Source organism: Neovison vison, chromosome 2 (genome assembly GCF_020171115.1).
Source record: "Neovison vison isolate M4711 chromosome 2, ASM_NN_V1, whole genome shotgun sequence".
Taxonomy (NCBI): domain Eukaryota; kingdom Metazoa; phylum Chordata; class Mammalia; order Carnivora; family Mustelidae; genus Neogale; species Neogale vison.
Genome location: NC_058092.1, coordinates 76,316,287 through 76,340,234, shown reverse-complemented (window position 1 = coordinate 76,340,234; position 23,948 = coordinate 76,316,287). Strand labels below are relative to the sequence as shown.

The 23,948-nt window shown below is 41.7% G+C and overlaps 1 protein-coding gene across 1 annotated transcript in view; it reads right to left on the bottom strand.

Moving 5' to 3' along the window:
• The window catches only part of LRRC8C (leucine rich repeat containing 8 VRAC subunit C), an 82,176-nt gene that overhangs the window by 17,078 nt on the left and 41,150 nt on the right, over positions 1–23,948 (bottom strand). Inside the window, exon 2 of the mRNA XM_044238650.1 lies at positions 19,012–19,153. Coding sequence (XP_044094585.1) covers positions 19,012–19,149 — 138 coding nt within the window. The 5' untranslated portion in view covers positions 19,150–19,153. The remainder of the gene's footprint in view (positions 1–19,011; positions 19,154–23,948) is intronic.

Sequence of the window (23,948 nt, the reverse complement as noted above, 5' to 3'; positions counted from 1 at the left end):
GGGGGTAGTCACTGCGGAAGCACAGACACAGACATCTCCAAGCACCACACCCGGCATCCCTCTCACCAGCACAAACCAGCACCTGTCTCCAGGGGAAATGGGAACACATAACTGCGAGGTGTGCGGTTCACTGTTGTGCCGTGTGCATTGCATCTGCCTTCTCTTTAAGGATGGCGCTTAAATCTTATGGATGGACAGGTAATAAGACACTGTACGGAGGAAGTCTACCTATAGCCAGAGAGTAACAAGGAAGAGAGAGAAGAAAACACCAGTCTTAAGCAAACTGCCCAATTTTAAGGTGTTTATTAACAAACACAAAGGCTGAGTAAAATGTCTGTTTTTATTGGTTGCTCATTTCCTCGACAGCAACGGGAAAAGGAGAAGAAGAAACAAAAGTCATACCCTGGCACTTCTGATGTGCAGAGTCAATGTCCTTGAAGCCAAATTCAAGGGAATGGAGAGATGAACTGATTAAAATGTGTATTTTTGAATTCATGAGTTCTCTCAGTAGTAAGGTATAGCAATAGTTCAATTGCTATAGGGTTTATCTGTACTGACTAAAACCTAGGCATCAAGCACTTCTTCTCGGTCCTGTATTATCAGAAATTTCTGTGCTTGAGGGACTTGAATGCCATTAGTCTGGGAGAAGAATTAAACACTGAAAAAGTTATAGTTTCTGGAGTTATTACCATATAGAATAAGGACATATAGTTAAACAGAACAGGAAGAGGGAGCCTGGGTGGCTCAGTTGGTTAAATGGTTAGGCAGCTGCCTTCAGCTCAGGTCATGATCCCAGGGTTCTGGGATTGAGCCCCCCAGTAGTCGGGCTCCCTGCTCCGTCAGGAGTCTGCTTCTGCCTCTCCCTTTGTCCCTCCCACTGCTAGTTTGTTCATCCACGCTCTCTTTCAAATAAAATCTTAAAAAGAAAAACAAAAACTGAACAGTCTTTCAAGCCCTGGTTTGCCCCCTATCATAGCAGATAAGGAAGCAGCATGATTGTTCATCATTTTACCTCCTAGACCAGCAAGCTCTCTAAACGTTGACTCCATCTTTAACTAACACTGCCTGGTACAAATTAGGTATGCAATAAATGAAAGGTGAATAAGCAAACACATTTTCCCACCAAAGGGAAACAAACCACAATGGTAAGCACGCACACTTATAAAATCGGATGCCAGTGAACATCTGGAAATATATGTGTTCAATCTACCTTCCTCTGAGATGAAACAATTCATTTCACACATCTTCCAAATTGCCAAATGATGTCTGCCTTGTGATTCCTAAAGCTGGAGCTGAGTGGTTACTCATTTAGGATACATGAAGAGGGGGCCAGAATTGGAAAGCAACATCCATTTATTCCTCAGTCAGAAAGAAACCATCACATCTGCCTTAGAATCACATCTACATTTGATACTTCCCTTAATAAAGGTGATTCTCCTACCCCTGTAAATACACTGACTTTTCAAGGGTGAGGACGACTACACATTATAAATGTTATTTTAATTGACTATTTTTAGAGAGAGCACGGGTACGATTTTGTGAGTGTGGTGGGGGACGGGGAGAAGGAGAGTGAGAATCCTAAGCAGACTCTGTGCCCAGCGCAGAGCCCCAACGCAGAGCTTGATCACGACCCTGAGCCAAAATCCAGAGTTGGTCACTTAACCGACTGAGCCACCCAGTGCCCCAAATATTAATTTTTTAAACCTTTGGTGAGTCTGAGACTTTCCAGTCATCAAGGATGCTCTCATTTCCTGTATCTTAGTGGTATCTACATTGTGTTTTCTTCTCTGTTTGAGGTTGGCTGCACCAGGAGCAAAAGGAATTAGGGGAAAAAAAATTAAAAAATGAGGGAGTGGATCAGATTCAAAACTGTTTTTGCTTCATGGCATTTTTCCATAAGCCAAGTGGACTAGTGAATTATTTGATTCATGGCAATTTAAGATTTAAGTGGAAAGCATTTCAAAGTCAAAACCACATGAGAGAATTTAGAGGATTTAAAAGAAACTATGGGTAAACATTAGGAAACTACAGTAAATGGTTCACAATAGCGAGAGTTTGTTTCAGTTGCCTGTGGAATTTAAAATATTTATAGTTATGCTCTTGAAATAATGAAGGAAAAGATCTTTTTGAAGCAATCTCCAGGAACTGAAATCCTAGTTCTGCAATCAACTGACTTATCCCTGGACACCCTGTAGTTCACAGATAAATGTGTGAACAGGACTAAGATGAAAGAAATTGGAAGAGTCCAAAGAGAAACATAAATCCTCTGGGCTATCCAGACAATAGTGCTGTAAACCACCACAAAAAATGCATAATTCTAAACAATGCAAGCATACAAACAAAAAAATTATACTGAGGGATTTTTTAAAGAAATGGTCATTTATTTTAGAAATTTACTCTAATAATCCAAGAAAAATTGCTACAGTACTCAGCAAGTGAATGATGTCAAGGCTGTGGTCAATCTTATGTGAAGGAACAGAGGTTATCATTTATGAGAGAATTCCTGTACCTTGTTATGACGTCACGGAAGACTAGCAGGTAAAGCAAGAGACGGCAATTCTTAGTCATTAGGTTTGTTGGATGGTAGGAAATCATCATGCTTTTTGGAAGCTAACCTATCTGGACTCCAGAAATATCATTAACTTGGATAAGAAAGATGCCACACCTTCCAGGTAAATAGATCTTTTACCATGCAGGGTGAATTTCAGTTACCGATATTTTTCTGACTTATCTAGATAGTTGACCTCTGGGAAGAATGCAAGACTCTTCTTTGTTCCTCCCTGTTTCTAGGAGAAATGGGGCTAGTAGTGACAGTAGCATTAAAGGAAAAGTAGGGAAGCTTGGTGCTCTTAAGACTGGCATGGTCTTAAGATTAGTTCATTTGGATTCTTTCTTTAGAGCTTCCCTTGGGAGTCACTTTTTAAAAAAAAATTATTTTTATTTTTTTAAATTTTTTTAAAAGATTTTATTTATTTGACAGAGAGAGAGAAATCACAAATAGGCAGAGAGGCAGGCAGAGAGAGAGAGAGAGAGGAAGAAGCAGGCTCCCCGCGGAGCAGAGAGCTGACGCGGGGCTCGATCCCAGGACCCTGGGATCATGACCTGAGCCGAAGGCAGAGGCTTTAACCTACTGAGCCACTTTTTTTTTTTTTTTTAAAGATTTTATTTATTTGACAGAGAAACATGGCGAGAGAGGGAACACAAGCAGGGGCAGAGGGAGAAGCAGGCTTCCCGCTGAGCAGGGAGCCTGGTGCAGGGCTGGATCCCAGGACCCTGAGACCATGACCTGAACCTAAGGCAGACACTTAATGACTGAGCCACCCAGGTGCCCCTGGGGGTCACCACTCTGAAGTCTCTTTTCTTCCTTGAAGGTGGTGTGATATGATGGGTCTGGATCTCCCTCTCTCTTGGAAGCAGACCGTATCCAAGGAGCGCCTGGGGAAGGTCGACCAGAGAAGCTCTCCCCTTGGCTTTAGAGTGAATCAGCAATCTCTTCCCCTCTCCTACACCTCCATTCTCCCCTCAGTCTCTTCCTTGCCCGAGTGTCCCCTTTCTTGCTCTGGGCAGGCAGAGATTAAAGTGCAGGGAAAGAGGATAATGAGGCTTTCTGAGCTGCCCCTCAGCCCCTCTTCATCCAGATCACATAGCCTTCAGTGCTTAGGCAAATGAAGGCCTTGTGACTTATCTGAGGTCTGCCTTAGCTCAGCAAAAGATGGATATAGTGACTTTCTGGGGGGCATAGCTGGGCTTTCATCAAATGTTCTTTTGACTGGTCCTGTCCTTTGTCTACCAAGCTCCTGTGTGGTGCTCTGGGAGAGAAAGGAATTGAGCATCTGGCCTTTATCTTAGACCTTTCTCAATCTGCTTCACAGAGAACCCAACTAATCACACTTTGGGCAATAAGGAAATGCACCAGATGAAGGCATTTGAAGTATATAGTTAAAGAGACTAAAAATAATACATTTCTATTTTATCACCACTTTTTCACAATAAATTGTGAAATGAAGATGATGACTATCCTGCTCATTTAATAACACTGAGGTTCAGAAAAGCCATGTGTTTTACCTAAAAACCCATCTATGGGAGAATTCATATTTTCTGTTTGAAATCTGGGAGAAAGACTTTACTTTTCTCTTTAAATTTACTTGATGTAGCTGAAATTATAAAAATCAACTCAGGCTTTGCATTTCCAGTGAGCATGAGGCTTCTTACAAGGTAAATGATGATGTAATTGATGGTCTGTTTAATAGACAAAAGCCTTGTGGTTGATGGTGTAGAATTTCTAAAAATATAAAATTAAGTGACTAACCAATATCATCATACACAAAAGTGATCCAGAAGGAGGTATCTCTACATTTTCTCATCATGCATTAAGCATTTCTGAGTCCAATATGTAGCACCTACATTTTATTTTCTTCTTTTTTTAAATTATTTTTTATTTTTTATTTTATTTTTTTTTTAAAGAATTTTATTTATTTGACAGAGAGACATCACAAGTAGGCAGAGAGGCAGGCAGAGAGAGAGGAGGAAGCAGGCTCCCCGCTGAGCAGAGAGCCCGATGTGGGGCTCGATCCCAGGACCCTGGGATCACGACCCGAGCCGAAGGCAGAGGCTTTAACCCACTGAGCCACCCAGGCGCCCCAAGTTTTTATTTTTTAAAGATTTATTTATTTGAGAGAGCACACACAAGCAGGGGAGGGGCCAAGCGAGAGGAGAGAGAGAATCCCAAGCAGACTCCATGCTGACCGCGGAGGCTGATGCAGGGCTTGATCCCACGACCCTGAAATCATGACCTGAGCTGACACCAAAAGCCATCCCTCACCCAACTAGTCACCCAGGCCCCTTTAAATTTTTATTTTAATTTCAGTTAATGTAAAGTGTTCTATATAGCACCTATATTGTAAAAGTTAACATCATTATCCCAAAACATAAGCTAACATGTTTGAACTTAAAGCTACAGAGCCTTAGCTTTAAGTATCAGTGCAAAGACTCTCACCAGGCTGAAGGACTAATATGCTTGGAGCTCAATTTTAAAATAGCTGACCCTAATATTGTCAGTTAGCATAATTTACTTCTTAGGAAAGCTAATGTTTAGGACTTGCTATTATATGATGAAAAGTCACTATGCATTTTAAGAGCCTTTATTTCTTTATTATTTAGGGAGAAGATACCCTGTTAACATAAAAAGAAAAAAGAAAAAAACCCTGAGTCTTCTTTTGCTATAGAATCTTCCAAGTGAACATATATTAAATTTTACTTTGCCTCACAAATCGTATTCCTTGTAACACACCATAACCCTTTCTTCCCCAGGAATGTAATTTAAAAATCATCGAATAATGAGTATTGACAAACTTGATTTCCCCAGGTAGACTTAACTGTTCTCCATCTTTTGTAGTCATTGCAAACAATGGTCATTGAAACATGACCACATGTGAGCATGAATGTACACACATGCTACAATTATCTTACACTTTAGATGGATGTATATGAATGTTTATCTTTGTAACAGTGCAAACAGCTTCAGAGCCAAGACCAAGTTTTGTGTTGTTAGAACTTAGCATGTAACAGAGCGTGTAAAATAAAATGGTATAATGAATGAAAGAATATGTTATTTTGCCTTTCTAACTATTCCTTAAGCTCCCTGGAGCAGAGATGGACCCTTAATTATTTTGTTTTCCCCACAAAGCCAGCCAAACATAGTCCTCGGCACCTAGTCACCATTCAATAAATACATACTGATTTTGTTGAAATTTGCAAAAATTTCATTGAATAGAATACTTCTCCCTATCACCACATATACTCAAATAGAAACTATATATTAATCTGTCAAGGATGTTATAGAAGAGATTTGTCTATTGGATGGGAACCTATAGTAAATCACCTCAATTCCATGCCAATTCTGAAATTCTGCCATGTTTATTTTTTAAGGAAATTTAATTAGTTCAGGACTACAAACTTTAGATAATAAAATAACCAAGTATTATGAAAGAATGACCATTACTCAAGAACCACTAAATTTTAAGTTAATTTTTAAAAATCCCTGAAAGACTAAAGTATACTAAGGAGTTAATGAACATTAAAAAAAAAAAAAATCCCTCAAAAGTCCATTTGAAAAACTGGTTGCTTAGAATGAAGAAATCATTTTCCCACAAAACAATATGGAGGTTTTCAGACTTCTAGGGAAGCTCATAAAATCCCATCTCTGGGTACAAGATCAAGTATTAATACTGTTCTAGAACTTAATCAGTACCCACAATATGGTTTACTTCAGGATGTTGGCAGTATACTTCTCTGCACAACATCTGAATAAATGGGCAACTGTCTGGATAAGAAAAACCTGGTTTTCACCACAGCAGTCAACTACGATTTTATTATAAAATAACCACATATGGTCAAAACATAACAAATTTGGGCGCCTGGGTGGCTCAGTGGGTTGGGCCGCTGCCTTCGGCTCAGGTCATGATCTCAGGGTCCTGGGATCGAGGCCCGCATCGGGCTCTCTGCTCAGCAGGGAGCCTGCTTCCTCCTCTCTCTCTGCCTGCCTCCCTGCCTGCTTGTGATCTCTCTCTGTCAAATAAATAAATAAAATCTTTAAAAAAACAAAAAAACAAATTCTCAGTTCTGTCAAATATATCCCACTGGTCTCGCAGAGCTGACTTTATAACTTTTGTGTAGGTACCTCAATTTCTGGAAGTTTCTTTGCTAAAAGAGCATGATTTTTTCCTATGCAAATTTTGGCTGTACTTTTCTAGCATACGAGGGCCTATAACCACATATAAGTCAGGCTGTGTTGATCTGTAGCACATTACTATAATACATCTTCAAACAACTTGTTTTTCCAAGTCTGTTGCTCAAACATAGGGTCTATCTCACTTCTTTGTCACTAGGCTTATGCTGATTTTTTTTTTTTCCAAAGATTTTATTTGTTTATTTGACAGAGAGAGAGGGAGATCACAAGTAGGCGGAGAGGCAGGCAGAGAGAGAGGGAGAAGCAGGCTCCCTGCCAAGGAGAGAGCCCAATGCAGGGCTCGATTCCAGGACCCTGGGATCATGACCTGAGCTGAAGGCAGAGGCTTAACCCACTGAGCCACCCAGGCGCCCCATGCTGATTATTTTAAGAATGATGCTTCCTCCGTGCTTACCCAGTTCTAGAAGGCTGCATTTAATCTCTGATATTTCTAAAGGAAGATTACTTGCTACTGGTTGCTTTTTCTACTTTTGGGGGAAGATCTGATTTTTATTACCTCCTCATTAATTACCCCACACAAGTTTTCCTCTGTCAGTTTATGATTCAGTTTTAAGCTGTACATTCATATAATTGTTTTTATTAAGACAGTCACTGAATTCTTGGGGCTGCTGAAGCATATTAATGCATCTACCCCACACATTTCTTGAGTCCGTGGCAAGTCTGAGACAAGCAGGTGGGCACAAAGATGAATCAGACACACATCCTGCCATTTTGCAACTTCAGGTCTTGTAGGAACAATGAGGTATGCTTTTGACATTTTCTGCCACATACTCCGGCTAAAGTGTCGACCAAGGGTCATGCTAATTGCTTTGGCAATTCATAAGGTCCTAGGTCCCAAAAGCTGTAGGATTAAGTTCTTTGTCCTAAATCTCACGAGTCAGACTTAAATCTGAAAGCTTCACTCTAAGACCTCTGATATTTGTGGAAGCGCAGTGCTCCCAAGTACTGGTGGTGATGCTCAAGGTAGGTTAATGCTGATGTCAAACCCAATGAAAAGGATGCAAATAAGAAAAATTGCAAGGGGCGGCACTCCCTTATGCTCCCTCTGGACCTGGCACACTGGCCTCTTCTGTTTTATTGTTAGCATTCTCTTCCTCTAGATACCCACAGCCCTCCCTCTCTCAGTTCCTTTAATTCTGCTCAGATGTCACCTTTTCAGAGAGGACTTCCTTGACCACCCTCTTTACAGTAGAAGGTTTGTCACTCTCTCTTTATTTATTTATTTTTTTAATTTTTGGAATTTGTAAAATTTATTTTTATTTTTTTAATAAGATTTTTATTTATTTGGTAGACAGAGATCATAAGTAGGCAGAGGCAAGCAGGGGGTGGGGAGGTGGAAGCAGGCTTCCCTGCTGAGCAGAGAGCCCAATGTGGGGCTTGATCCCAGGGCCCCGGGGATCATGACCTGAGCCAAAGGCAGAGGCTTTAACCCGCTGAGCCACCCAGGCACCTCTGGGCTTTACTTTTCACAAAGCACTTCTATCTAATGTATTTTAAGTTGATTATTTTTTTTTACCAGAGACTTGTCATTTTTTATCACTGCCTGACCTCACTGCTTAGCACTATTTATTACAGAGAACAAAGGAACATTGTTTGCATGACACACAGATTCTTGGGCCATGTGGAAGGTCATCTCCAAGGAAAGAAAACTCAGTATTTTACATGACATTTTCAGAAAGTTCTAGACTTTTTGAGAGTCTGGGTTGGTACTGAGCCAAAATCTTTCTTCCTCAAACTTGTTATTAGTTCTATTTGGTGTTCTAGGACACAGCGCATAAGTTTAAGACATTTCAACTTTCCACACATATTTGCTGTCTATTCTCATGTTCCCATCAATCTTCTCAACTTTAGGCCAAGCATACCTTCCACCAGTCCTCAGGGGGTGTGGGTTTCTCTCTTGCATTGGTCACAGTCTCTGAAGTTATGGTGTGAGATACCCACAAATGGATATACCTATCTTTGTGATTCAAAGGTCTCAGCCCCTTTCTACAGCTGTTAGAGTCTCACTGCACCTTACCACTTGTCAAAAACTGTGTTGTCTACTCTTCCTTGTTCACTCATCCCTTCATTTTACAGAATGGTTTCTAGTGGGTACTTACACTGGGGCTAGAGGATAAACTTGACATGAGGCATGACCTTATGGAGTTTAGGTCACTTAGAGGTATTTCTTCCAGCAGATTTTTGCCTTTGAAACAAAAGTATGATGAATCGTATAGCTAATGGCTCTTCTACTTGTGGAATTTGGAGTTAAGAAATTTCCAGCTTGGAAAAGAAAAAAGAAATTTCCAGCTTGTAAAATACAACAGAAATATTTGCACAGAGATTTAGAAGTTTATAACTGAAAAAAAGGATAAGATTTAAATGGAGCACTTGACTCTATAAAGAATATTTAAATAAATTAGTTCATATTGTTGGGGTGGTGTGTGTGGAAGGGGACAGGGAGAGGGGAGGCTCAAGGATAGAGGGCTGAATTATCCATATTCCTCAGTGCATAGTAATTATCATTCTTACAGTGCCTCTTCCTTCCTCTATCTCCTCCTCTCTTTCTTTCTTTTTCTCCCTTTAAGCCATTCTATTCCCCATCACTGCTATTAAGTGAGCACTTGTTTTATAAACTTTGGTATAAATTTATCAAGTGTCTAAAAAAAATCAAATTAGAATTTTATTAATATTGCTTTAAATTTATAAAATAATTTGTGGGGACTGGACTCTTTGCAATATCAGTTCTGTACTATCTGAGCACATATAATATTTCTCCATTAATTTGAATTGTCTTATATGTCATTCACTAGACATTTTAAAGTTTTCTGTGAAGTTCCTGTGCATTCTTGGCTAGCTTAATTCCTCTACATGTTATAGTGGCTATTTTGAATGGTATCTTATTTTTTGTTAAATCTTCTAGTTGGTATGTATCTTCTAGTTGGTAGTGTTTTATTACATATTTTAAAAAATGAATACAAAACAATACTGGGTTAATTTTTTTTAAAACTATACTAAGACTAGATGTTCCAAAACAACAAAAATTATAAATATAACAAAAATGCAAGTGTTTATACAGACAAAAAGGAGGAAGAAAGAACAGCACTCTTTATATTAAGCAGAAGACTCCAGATATAACCTAGAAATTTACTAACCTTACAATTAAAATGTAGTCCCTGTGTTAGCCAAATGTTTACCTCAGAGTCCCTGTGTGGATGAGAGGACCCATATGCTGCCAGTGTCCTCAGTGAAATGGGAAGGAGGGGACTTCGAGAGAAACCAAGTGAAAACAAAGGAGGACTAGTGGGTCTATCTGGCTGATAGGATTAAAGGACAGGAGAGGGTTTCCAAGTGCAGTGCCCTGATTAGAAACACAAGATCATGCCCTTCATATCAGCGCAAACCTACTTGACAGAGGCCTTTAAATACAGGTCTGGGTGACTTATAACTCAGGATGAACAACTGAGACTAAATATATGGTAAATCTCATTTGCTTCTTATAGAAACACACACACACACACACACACACACACCCCTAAAGTCTATCAGTGCTATGTTATTTGAGGGAAAAGATGCATTATTAAACAATCAATAGGTAACATGATCATAACAATCCATAATAGTAAGATAAAAGGAAATGTTCTTCATTCATTAACTGGCATTGGACGGCACCAGATGATCTAAGAAAAGCATTTAAATTCATGCCCATGTTAAACCCAAGAGGATGAGGTGAAAGGCACTCATATATTATTCTCATGGCCAGGAATTCACTGCACATTAAATTGTCAAGGTGATAGATGACGAGAGTTAAGTTCTAGGGAAGACCAAAAGTATCAGTTTGAATAAACCAGCGTTAACAAGGAAGTCCTAACTAAGGCATATTTTAGTTACTTAGATGCAACAAGGACTTTGAAAGAGTGTTTCCCTTACAGCACCCACCACCATCCTAGAGAGGTGGGAAAGGTTGCTCTTTAAAATTATTTTCATCATCAGATGATTTGTTTTACATTCCTCAAAGACCTAAAGTAGGATGGTGATATGAGGGTACACAGAAACTTTATAAAACAGATCTTAGATCAGGGCTTCATTTTCAGCCTCCCCACTGGGGCCATCTGCTCTTTCATCAGAATTCTGAGTTTCACCTAAAACATGAGGTTAATCTAAGTAGGAATTTCTGACTCTCCATCTCTAAATTCAAATTTGACGGAAGACATGGGGTGCCTGGGTGGCTCAGTGGGTTAAGCCTCTGCCTTTGGCTCAGGTCATGATCTCAGGGTCCTGGGATCAAGTCCTGTGTCGGGCTCTCTGCTCAGCAGGGAGCCTGCTTCCCTGGCTCTCTCCGCCTGCCTCTCCGTCTACTTGTGCTCGCTCTCTCTCTGTCAAATAAATAAAATCTTTAAAAAAAAATGATGAAAGACAAAGATCTACTAGAATCCAGGCAGGATGGGGCAGAGGGTGGGGAAGGAGACAGAAGCTGGAATTCAGGGCATGTGATCAAAATGAACTCCTCCAGAATCGTTCTGGAGTCTCTCATTTTTTCACCTCTACTTTCCAGGGAACCGTCTTTGAGTCTCTTCACCTGCAGGCCATTTGCTGTGAAGCTAACACTGATGGCTCTCAGAGAAGCAGAAGTTACCTTCAATAAGCACCAAAAATCAAGGTGGGGATCGACTCTGACCAACAATCTCTGATGTCCCAAACTCTTCTCCAGGGTGACCCTGCTGGCCAGACTAAGCCTGAGTATTGGATTACATCCCCAAGGAGTTTTTGGTAGGTGCTCTCAAGTCACTGAAATCATTCTCTTGGCTTTCTTTCCTAATTCAGAAAGCAGGAAATGTCTTTCTTGTGTAACAGTCACAATGCAGTCCCTTTGGACTTCCAGGGGGCTTGTTTCGTCCAGTTCCTGTTTCTGGTTTCTAACTACTAACTCTATATTTGGTAACAGCCTGCCTGTGGGCTGTTTTGGATTTGGTCATAATAAGATAACCTGGAGTCACGGAGCAGAGATCTAAAGCAATCTTATTTTTCCAGGAAGCAATGTGTTGACCTTTCAGGATTTGTTCCATTTTATTGAGTGTGTTGAGTCTTGAATAGTGTTGTTTATAGCACAAAATTGGGTGTTTACACCATTGGTCCTCAAGGGTGTGTGACTGTGCAGGAATAGGATATGTACAGTCTCCTGGTTTACAATGAGTTTACATTTGCTTCTAATGTGCACTGATGTAATCTAAGGAATGCTTTTTATACGTGCTCTTATTGCATGGCAGTCTTGAAAATAGCTACTTGCTTGGAAATGGACAAATATTTGTCCAAAGAGTAAGACCCGCATGTTGACTGTAACCCTTTACACCAGGGCAAAAAAAAAAAAAAAAAAAAAAAGGACACTGATAACAAAAGATTCATAAGTAACAACTTTGTCCTTTCCCCAGTATTCTCAGAATGCAAAGTGTTAAACCTCTATGAACACAATGTATTTTTTAAAGATTTTATTTATTTATTTATTTTAATGAGAGAGAGAGAGTATACATGCACAGGGAAGAGGCAGGTTGGGAGAGGAAGAGACAGAATCCCAAGCATATTCCATGCTGAGCTCCCAGCTGAGTGCGGCTTGATCCCATGACTGATCTTGAGATCAAGACCTGAGCTGAAACCAAGGGCCAGACCCACAACCAACTGAGCCACCCAGGCACCGCTGAACACAATATTTTAGGAATAAACAATCAAGTTTTACTTGCTATTGGAAGAAGCCATTTCAAAAAGTCAAAAAGCTATCAGACTGCTGTTTTATCACCAGAGTGTTCTTGTAACCCTACCTTAGATTTGCTTTGTTATGTGTTTGAACAATAGGAATAACTTGTTTTGTAAATAAGATCAGAAAGAAAGATCACATTTTCATTTTACAAAGGGAAACCCAAGGCATAAAAACCCATTTTATGATATGATTTTAATGATTAAGTATTTATTTATTTTTTAAGATTTTATTTATTTATTTGACAGAGAGAGAGACAGCAAAAAAGGAAACAAGCAGGAGGAGTAGCAGAGGGATTCTCACTTAGCAGGCTTCCCACGGAGCAGGGAGCCTGATGCGGGGCTCGATCCCAGAAACCCGGGATCATGACCTGAGCCGAAAGCAGACAAGGACTGAGCCACCCAAGCACCCCTATTTAAGTATTTAAACTATTGCCTTGGAATTGGGAAAGGAATTTTAGTTTCACAGAGAAGCTTTTGTTTATGAAATTACCAGTCATTAAGCCAATTTCAGAGGATTATAGGAGAACTAAATAAGAGCTCAAATTCTTCCCCTAAGGAACATGACTTTCTTTTGTAATGCAGCTATATGGGATGTTTTTACTTTCTTAGGTAATTTATACCATATTTTATTTTTTTCTTTCTTCAATGTTTACTATAGATTGAAAGTTATTCTTTTTTTTATGGCGGGTGTACAGTGAATAATCTTTTAGAAAATCTAAGACGGAATTGGGGAAATTCATTCTTTCTATTTTCCCTTTTAGTTGATTTGTACTTGTTTTTATACTGAAGATCCTGTTTTACAAGTAGTATTTGGCCCTATGATTTGTGCAAGTGCACAGGGGTGAATCAGCAGGAGATCTGAATGTCCGTTGCATTCCTTTTGGCTTTGGGACAGATTACCTAACCTTTCAGATGAAAATTCTCATCCGAAAAATGGGACTAATCCACCTCTACAGTTTCCCTCTAAAGAGCCGAAGTACATAGATATTCTCTGGTCTCTAGATTCTTAGCACTGAGGGCAGGGGCTGTTCTGTAGTTCTCTTCCAATGTCTAGCACCCCACACCATGCTTGGCATATTGTGGGTATGTAGGGATGTTTGTTGGATCGAGTGGTCCACTCTGTCTGGATCTGCAGCCTGGAAGCCTTCGTATTCTGATGCAATCTTCCTTTGAGGCATTTCCCAATGTTTAGAGCCTTGACATCTCAGACTATACTCCCTGGATCTAGTTAACTGAGGTCTGTTTTCTTTTGAAGGCTGTGAGGAAGAAACAGGCTTGTGAGTGAAGGGCCAAGGGTAGGTCACTCTCTGAGGCGTGGTGGTGGTGCTGGGTGGGGTGCTCCTTGGGGAGCACCAAGAGCCACTGCACAATAGTGAGACATGACAGGGCTGTGCTCCAGGAAGATGACTATGATTGCGGCACAGGAAGAGATGACCAAGTCATGCTTGAACTCGCTTGAACTGCTTCGCTTGTCCCTTCTGAGCCCACTATGGGCACACTTATTTATTTTTTTTTTATTTTTTGAAGATTTATTTGACACAGAGAGGGAGAGAGAGAGTAAGGGAGAGAATACAAGCAGGGGGAGTGGGAGAGGGAGAAGCAGGCTTCCTGCTGAGCAGGGAGCCCGATGTGGGGCTCGATGTGGGGCTCGATCCCAGGATGCTGGGATCATGACCTGAGCCAAAGGCAGATGCTTAACAACTAAGCCACCCAGGTGCCCTATGGGCACGCTTCTTAAATGATGTTCACTATAGACATTTTCATAGGTTCATGCTCTTGTTTTCATGTTGTTCCAAGTAAACTAATAGTTTTTTTTTTTTTTTTTAAGATTTTATTTATTTGAGAGAGCACAAGCAGGGGGAGTGGGAGAGAAAGAAGCAGGCTTCCCACTGAGCAGGGGGCCCGATGTGGGGCTGGATCCCAGGACCGTGGTGGGATCATGACCTGAACCAAAGGCAGACACTTAACCAACTGAGCCACCCAGGTGCCCCAAACTACTAGTTTTATAGACCCTCTGTGTGATTTCTCTTTCCTGCATTTCATCCTGCCATGGGGACACAAATGAGAGAAACGATTCCTGCACTCTGTAAGTAGGTCTTGTGGCCGGGCCAGCGTAGTGACATAGTAATAAAGTAAAACAGATGGGAGTCCTCCTGGCCATGTCACCTCCCTCTCAATTTCCTAAACCGGCCACTTGAAATATTTGCCCTTCTCCTGGAGGACCCTACTCCATGGCTTCCTTGTTGCCACATGCCTCCACCCCCCTGACCTCACCAGGTCCCTGCAGATGTGTCACTTTCTACCTCACAGAAGCTATGAGGCATAGACTTTCATTTTCCTAAGCCTCTCTCTCACTCTCCCCCCACAAAACGCATCTGTAGCCGTCCATTCCTCATAGATCGGGTGGAAGACAGCCCCTCTCCCCAAATCAAGGGTTATCCTGCCACCTGGACCAGAATCCATCACCTCCTTCTTTGTGAAGAGGACCATCCTTCTTCACCCACCCTGAACTCCTTGGTCTTATAGGATATCTAGTTATGGATATCTAGTTATGCTCAAAAACAAACTTTTCTCAGATGCTCAGGCCTAAAAACCCTTACAGTCATGATTTTTTTTCTCTCTCATATATCACATTCCACCTTCCATCAAATCTTAGTGCTTATCCTTCAAAATGTATCCAGAACCACAGCTTCAATCCTTGTACAAGCCATCGGATTCTTGTCCTGCCTGAATTACTGCTCTGGCCTTCTAAATAATCCCCTGGCTTCCACCCTTGCCCCTTATACTGTATTCTTTTTTTTTTTTTTTTAAGATTTTATTTATTTATTTGACAGAGAGAAATCACAAATAGATGGAGAGGCAGGCAGAGAGAGAGAGAGGGAAGCAGGCTCCCTGCTGAGCAGAGAGCCCAATGCAGGACTCGATCCCAGGACCCTGAGATCATGACCTGAGCCGAAGGCAGTGGCTTAACCCACTGAGCCACCCAGGCGCCCCCTTATACTGTACTCTTAATAGCTAGAGTGGTCTTATTGAAACACAAGGCAGAATCTGACAACCTTCTGCTTGAACCTCCAAACATATCCCATCTCACTCCGAGCAAGGCCTACCCCTTCATAGGGGACAACAAGGTCCTACATGAACCACAGCTGGGGCCTCTCAGGCCTTATTCTTCTACCCTGCCCCTCCCTCCCTCTGCTCCAGACCCTGGCCTCATGGCTCCTCCTCCAGCATTCCACAGACACCCCTACTTCAGGCGTGGACGTCAGCAGGGGTCTTTCTAGGTTCATCTCAACATTCAGACTCTAAGATGAGCCTAACACTCATCTGGCTGTGGAATCACCTAGCAAGATCCAGGATGAAAGTCACAGCTTGCCGGCAAAGCAACATCAGGCTTCCTACCTTTGGAAGAACCTTCATATCTGTGTATGGTCCACACCCTGCCCAGGACCTCACTGCAAGCCCCTCCTCCCCAGATCACCTCAGGCATAAGGAAAAGAGATCCGCTGGAGGTGGGGTCTGCCTTTACCCTGTTTTAAAAGCCTTATGCTCCAAAGGGACTGATAATCTGTTGTAACTCAATAGATACCCTTTCCGTGCATCAAGGGATGTGCCTGCCCAGTTATAGGTGTCCCCACAGTCACAGAAGTCCCGTGGTGTGGCTTCCTCCCAGGCATCTGTCATTCTTCCAGCCAAGCCGCAATTGACCAAACAGCAGTCATTTCTACCATCAGCACCGTTGCCTAGTAACACGGCTAACATTCTACTTTTATCAGGTCTCCAGGGAAACAGAGCTAGAAAGTTGAGAAAGTCAAATGTCAAATTCTCCTGGAGAAGGGGAAGGGATCTGTGAACACTTTCTCCACGCGTCTCTTGTTTTTGCTCTTCCCTCTTCTGGGGAGGCTCCTCCCTGGACGTTGGCCCGGCTTCCTCCTTCACTTCCTCCAGTTCCTTTATCAGACGTTACCTTCCCAATGAAGGCTTCCTGCTTGAGAAATGCAACTCCTAACATCACCTGCTGAGACCATCCTCATATGCTCTCATTTCTTTTCCACTGTCCTTATTACCTTCTAATATATAATATTATAATAATATGATATGATATGATATGATATGATATGATATTCTAATATATAATCCACTCACTAACTGGTTTTTCTTATTGGCTTTCCCACAGAATTTAAACTCCATAAGGCAGGGATATTTGTCCTTGACTTTTTCCTCCTGCCTTGGTAATTCTGAGCACCTAGGACAGGGCCTGGGACACCGTGGTTTCTTCAACAACCATTTATTTACTAGTGAACATATGTTCTTTCTCTCTTTCAAGTTCTAGTTATTCACTGGCATCCTTTTTGCGGGGCAGAGGAAGGGCAAAATGTTTTCAGGCTTCAAATAAAAAGCAGCATGGGCTTAGAGATTAAAAGCAGAGACTTTGGGGCTAAACTGCCTGGGTTTTTGCCATTTACCTTGGAGGTTTCCCTAAGCTCTCTGAGCCTTTGTTATCTCACCGGAAATGAGGATAATAATAGTACCTACATCTTACAGTTGCCATGAGGATGAAATGAGTTAAAATATGTATGAAGTATTCAGAAACTCTGACACTTGGGAAACACTATGTGGTAACTATTATTGAAATCAACTTTTTTAAAAAAGAGGTTGGCGGAGGAGGGGGCGGGGCAGAAGGAAAGGGAGAGAAAGAATGCTAAGCAGGCTCCACACCTAGCACAGAGCCTGATGAGGGCTTTAGTTCATGACCCTGAGATCATGACCTGAGTTGAAATCAAGAGCTGGTTTCTTAACCAACTGAGTCACCCAGACACCTCTTAAGTCAACACTTAAAAGGCCTTTATTTCTATTCTGCACCACTTCTAGTTATTTTCCTTTCTTCCGAGTTTATCTTCTCAGCTAATCTACTTGAAAGTCACATCTACCCCACAGTCTTTAATTTCCATTCACTTTTCCAACCACTCAAACTATGATTTAGAATGACCTATGTGCCACTTTTCTCTCCTTAGTCCATGAGTTAGCTGTATGCCTACCATCATGATCTTCCTGACTTTTGAGCCCCTCCTCTCTCCTGGCTTCCACGTATCTGTGTGGCTGCCCCTTCTCAGTCTCCAGCAGGGGCACCCCTTTTTCCTTCACTCTTGCTTTGATACTTCTGACGTCATGTCACCTGCCACATTCTCCTTGGTGATTCCAAGGCATAGATAGCTTCAACTCTCACACTCCTGACACCCAACAGGTGTCAGTCCTACTGACAATTTCCCAAAGAAATCACGTTCTTCCCCACATCCATGACTTAGAACTTTCTTTGTCCTTCTTGGCACCTTTTTCCACCCCTAGTTCCCTCCCCCTGACTACTGCTGATTCTCCAAGGTTTTTTTTAAAGATTTTATTCATTTACTTGAGAGTGAGCAAGAAAGAGCAGGAAAGAGAGGGAGAAGCAGACTACCTGCTGAGCAGGGAGCCCAGTGTGGGGCTCGACCCCAGGACTCTGGGATCAAGACCTGAGCTGAAGGCAGATGCTTTCCTGACTGAGCCATCCATTCTCCCTGGTTTTCCAAGTTTTAATATAATCATCCCCTTTTCTCTTTTCTCCAAGCCCAGTGCCCCATCTCTGTAATCTCTTACTGCTTTATATCCCTCTACCATAGTATAACACTTAACTGCTGGTTTATTTTTACCTGAGACATTAACTGTGTGTGTGTATGTATATATATGTGTGTGCATCTTCTTAAAGTACAGCGCCTGGCACATAACAGGTAAGCAAAAGCATCTAGATTCAATATTTGAATATATAGCATCTACACAGAATAAATTTTGATTGGGTTACATTTTAATTCAGAAATAAATCTGGGGGGTGGTGCCTGGGTGGCTCAGTCAGTTAAGCATCTGCCTTGATTTTGGCTCAGATCATGATCTCAGGGTCATGAGATCGAGCCCCACATCAGGCTCTGCACTGAGCGTGGAGCCTGTTTGGGATTCTCTCCCTCTCCCTCTCTCCTTCCCCTGACCACACATGCACAGATGTGCACATCCTCTCTCTTCTCTCTAAAATACGTAAGTAAACACATATTTTGAAAATAATTAAACATTAGGTGAAATAATTTTATCTTCTCAAAATGCTAGTTCTTTCAGAAAATCCTATCAGGAATTAGTATAAGAGGTAAAGAAAAAGCTTCCATTCGGGCAATATAAATGACACTGTGGCTGTACATACTATATTTTCCTATAAAGCCAAGTCTGAAAGACAAGGGATTCCCTTTGATGTCAGTGGCATCAAGTATTACTTGACCACAGGCAATGGCTATCTGGGCTCAGTGAAATCTTACAAGTACCCTATTCACCTTATTAGGAACACTTAGTAAATACGTGTTTTGGACTTCCTGCTGTGACTACAAACACCATACACAGGTAGAGAAGAACAACTAGTACTTACATGGCTCAAAATCACACTGCCAGCTCTTTTTAGAGGTTTCGATAGCTGAGCGTCTTGCTCTGGCTTCCGCTGGGACCCAAGTCTAGGCACCTACCTGGAGAGTACATCCGAACACACCGATCATCAGCATAGCCACCGAAAGGTAGTCGGTAAACACGTCCCACCATGGTTTCAGCACCCGGAAGGCAGGCTGCTGCTCAGAGAACTGCCGGAACTCTGTCACCGGAATCATGTTTCTGAGAAAGGAGAGGTTGTGGGTTAGTTCATCTTCGTGCACAACACCCTGCACTGACAGCCTTGGAGATAGATGCCGCTTCAACCATGAGAAACAGTCTGCATCTGTCCAGGAGCTGTGATGGCGTCTGAGTGTTTTATTAAGCCAACAAACAAACCACTGGTAGCGTGGTTTCCTCATGGAAATGGCAAGTCCTTGAGTGACTATTATCCCATAAGTGGGTTCCCATTGGCTGCATGTGGATTGGAGAGACCATGGCCAGGGCAGAGCATTATTTCCTGGACTCTCCTTCCCCCTAAACAAAAAGGGAAGGTTAGAGGGAAAAGAGCCCCACCTTTGAAATGTTTCTGTTATTTACCTTACCATCCTGGGTTGCTGATTAAACTCTTACGTGCAATCTCAGCACTGGTTTGTGTTATTTACTGATCTCTCCTTGTAAAAGAAAAGCGCTTGCTCCCTGGGAAGGCTAAGCACTTTGCCACATGGTCCTTGTCATGTATGAGGGAAGATCTCCCTGGCGGTGGTTGCTGTAGGGGGAGGAGATACTTTGGAAAGGACTTCATTTTTTCTTGCCTCCCATTTTTGTCCCTGTGCTTTTGACTTCTTTTCTCTATTTTCTGTATTCTCATCTTTCACCATGAACCTCAAATTCATCCTGATTTTCTCCTATGAGAAATCAGTTGTTCCCAGAAATACCTGTCTCTAGCGAAATAACAGAAGATAAAAGAATAAGAGCACCTGAGGCTCTGGGGGAGAAGGGGAAAGACGCCCATCCTCTTCTAGTCTGTGTTGTACTTTTTCACGGCTCAGCCCCACTGCCTTTACCGTGATCCGGGACTCGAAGTTAATCATCCTGCTACTGTGAGAAGGAATGTTCTTTTCTTACGGTAACAAATAAGGGTAGCCAATGAGAGACAAAAAGAACATTTCTCTCCCGTTTGGCACCTATGGAACCAATAATCTAGCTCTCTGCATCTGTCCTTGTTACTCAGTCCTCATTAAAGAGCAAGGGCAAGGCTACATTGGCAGCCGATTTCCCAAGCTTTGCTTGTGTTTTGGATCTTTCCTTCCTGAATACTGAATTAACAGCTATACAGTAAACAGTCCCAAGCCAAGCCAAGCCAAGCCTCTTGGAGTTCATAGGTGGTTTATCTTTGGAAACTACTATGTTACCCATTCTATCTTGTTGCTTTAGCTGACTTCCTTAAGCAGAGATAAATAATCTTTTTGGATTTGTGCCTTAACACAAGGTTGAAAATTTCAACTGCCCAGTGCCACTCTCACCTACGACCTACCTGCTTGACATCTGTGTAGCATCTGATTTGACTTTTTTTTTTTTAAGATTTTATTTATTCATTTGACAGACAGAGATCACAGGTAGGCAGAGAGGCAGACGGGGGGGGGGGGGAGGGAAGCAGGCTCCCTGCTGAGCAGAGAGCCCGATGCGGGGCTTGATCCCAGGATCCTGGGATCATGACCTGAGCTGAAGGCAGAGGCTTTAACCCACTGAGCCACCCAGGCATCCCTTGACTTTTTTTTTTTAATGATTTTCTCATTTTATCGAAACCCAACTTGCCTAACTCCATTCTGTTACTAACACTAGACTGCAAGCTTCTTGAAGGGAGATCCTATAAATCATGCATGTGTGTTCCCAAAACATATGTTGCCGGCAAGCCGCACAAGCTAAATAAAGAACTTTGCAGATTCCTCGAGTCTTTAACATTTCAGACTAGTCCAAAGTTTGATATCACGACACTTCATGACCTCTTTGCTTCTCAGTGAATCATTACAACCTTACTGCACCAAATGTTTCCTAGTCCTGAAGGTTTCAGGGGCAGTCACAGAGGCTCTCACTCATCTTAGCTTCTGAGTTCTGCTTCAGAAGCTGCTGTCTTATTTTAATTTTCTTTCCCATCACTTACCACAGTACCTGGCAAACAGGAGGAGGCCCTAAACCAGTATTGTCGAATACGTGAATTCTGATGCTTGTGCGTGGAGCAGTGCTCTTCCAAATCAGTTCTGGGGTGAGCCGATCCAGCCGCTGTGGCAACCCTAACAAGGACAGCACTGGTGCTCTGGTCTACATTCTCAGATGGATTTTTTGGTTGTTCCCTTCACAGTAAGTGCCTGTATACTTAGGGGGACCTGGGCTTATCTTGTCTTTATTTTCCATATTAAGAGACTAATGCCTATGAAGGCAACTTGGCCAAGGACTCAAAGAAACTCGCTTATTTTGAATGCCCAGGGTTTGCTTTTTTAATGAGGGCTGCAGATAGAGAAAATAACAGTAAGCCTCTACCTCAAAGCTTCTCGAAGTGTGGTTCATGGTTTAGTGGCCTAAACCCTTTTAGGGAGTCCACACGGTCAAAACTATTTAATGTTAAGTTTTGTTTTTGTTTTTGTTTTCATTTTTGCCTCTTTTAACTCGTGGTGCAAAAGCAATGGTGGGTAAGGCACCTTAGCATGAATCAAGGTAGAGATTTCAGACTATACTGTGGTGATTGTATTCTTCATTGGCATATACTTACAACTTTGAAAAAAATACCAGTTTCATTTAATGTCCTTATTGACCTAATAAAAATTATTTTAATAACTCACAACCCATAACTACATATTGTATTAATGCACTATATGATGGAGTAGAATACATAAAGCATTTCTCCTGCATTCCACAGTACAATGGTTGTCTCAAAGAAAAGTCCTTATTTGAATTGAAAGCTGAATTAGCTACTTTATCATAGTAGGTCACTTTTATTTGAATAAAATAACTGTTTTTTCAGACTTTAGTATGTCTGAAGATAATTTATCGAAATGAATAAAGTGAGCCTAATACTTCAAGAAAAGCCACTGATACTATTTGCTGCCTGAAATGAAATTCAAACTTTCCAGTGGTGATTAGACAAACTAAGGATTCTAAGAAACCTAAGTATTATGCACTGCCTCCTAATACTGACACAGCCTAATTAAGATGGGTCGTTAGAAAGAAAATATAACACATGGCCAACAGCACATGAAAAAATGTTCCACATCACTCGGCATCAGGGAAAAACAAATCAAAACCACAGTGAGGTTCCACCTCACACTAGTCAGAATGGCTAAAATTAACAAGTCAGGAAACAACAGGTGTTGGTGAGGATGCGGAGAAAGGGGAGCCCTCCTACACTGTTGGTGGGAATGCAAGCTGGTGCAGCCACTCTGGAAAACAGCATGGAGGTTCCTCAAAAAGTTGAAAATAGAGCTACCCTATGACCCAGCAGTTGCACTAGTGGGTATTTACCCAAAGATACAAATGTAGTGATCGGAAGGGGCACCTGCATCCCAGTTTTTATAAACAGCAATGTCCAAAATAGTCAAACTATGGAAAGAGCCCAGACTTCCAACAACAGATGAATGGTTAAAGAACATGTAGGGTGTGTGTGTGTGTGTGTGTGTGTGTGTATAACGGGATATTACTCAGCCATCAAAAATTTAAAAAAAAAAAAAAAAAAGAGGGGTGCCTGGATGGCTCAGTGGGTTAAAGCCTCTGCCTTTGGCTCAGGTCATGATCCCAGGGTCCTGGGATCAAGCCCCGAGTTGGGCTCTCTGCCTGGTGGGGAGCCTGCTTCCCTACCTCTCTCTCTGCCTGGCTCTCTGCCTACTTGTGATCTCTGTCTGTCAAATAAATAAATAAAATCTTAAAAAAAAAAAAGAAATCTTGCCATTTGCAAAGTTGTGGATGGAACTAGAGGGTATTATGCTGAGCGAAATAAATCGATCAGAGAAAGACAATTATCACAGGATCTCACTCAGATGTGGAATTTAAGAAACAAAACAGAGGAGCATAGGGTAAGGGAGGGAAAAATAAAACAAGGTGAGATCAGAGAGGGAGACAAACCATAAGAGACTCTTAATCTCAGGAAACAAACTGAGGGCTGCTGGGGGGTGTTGGGGGAGGGATGAGGTGGCTGGGTGATGGACATTATGGAGGGCATGTGATGTAGTAAGCACCAGGTGTTATATGCAACTGGTGCATCACTGACTTCACCTCTGAAACTAATATACTGTATGTTAATTAACTGAATTTAAATAATTTTTTTAAAAAGGTGGATTATTAGAGAAATAGCTGGCCAAAATGTCACAGCCTTTTAGTGTTCGAGTCCCCAACACGCTTCACCTCTTTTGGGTAAGTGTATGTATATGGTCATGCTTATGTACATACATGTGTGCACGTATATACTACATATGAATGTATGTAGACAGATGTATAATACATACATGCACATAGACTTTATAATTTTAACATATCATAATCTCACTCAAAGGTGATATCCAGCACAGCAATAATCCTTGGAATTATTTCTGATGCAAAAAAAGGGTAGGAAAAAAGAAGTTGATTATTGGGGCGCCTGGGTGGCTCAGTGGGTTAAGCCGCTGCCTTCGGCTCGGGTCATGATCTCAGGGTCCTGGGATCGAGTCCCACATTGGGCTCTCTGCTCAGCAGGGGGCCTGCTTCCCTCTCTCTCTCTCTGCCTGCCTCTCCATCTACTTGTGATTTCTGTCTGTCAAGTACATAAATAAAATCTTTGAAAAAAAAAAAAAGTTCCAATAATTAAAGACAGGACAGATGGACCTTATGCTCACTGGTTGAAAAATTTTTTTTCTATTCTTTCACAAATGTCAGCATCTCTGATGACACACATGCGTAACCCGGACTACACTTGATTTCTCTTTCATTATTATTTTAGCTTCCAATTGATTTGTTACCATTTCAAGAGTTAGTGTTTCAAGCTGAAGGAGTCACTTCTGAAAATAAACTG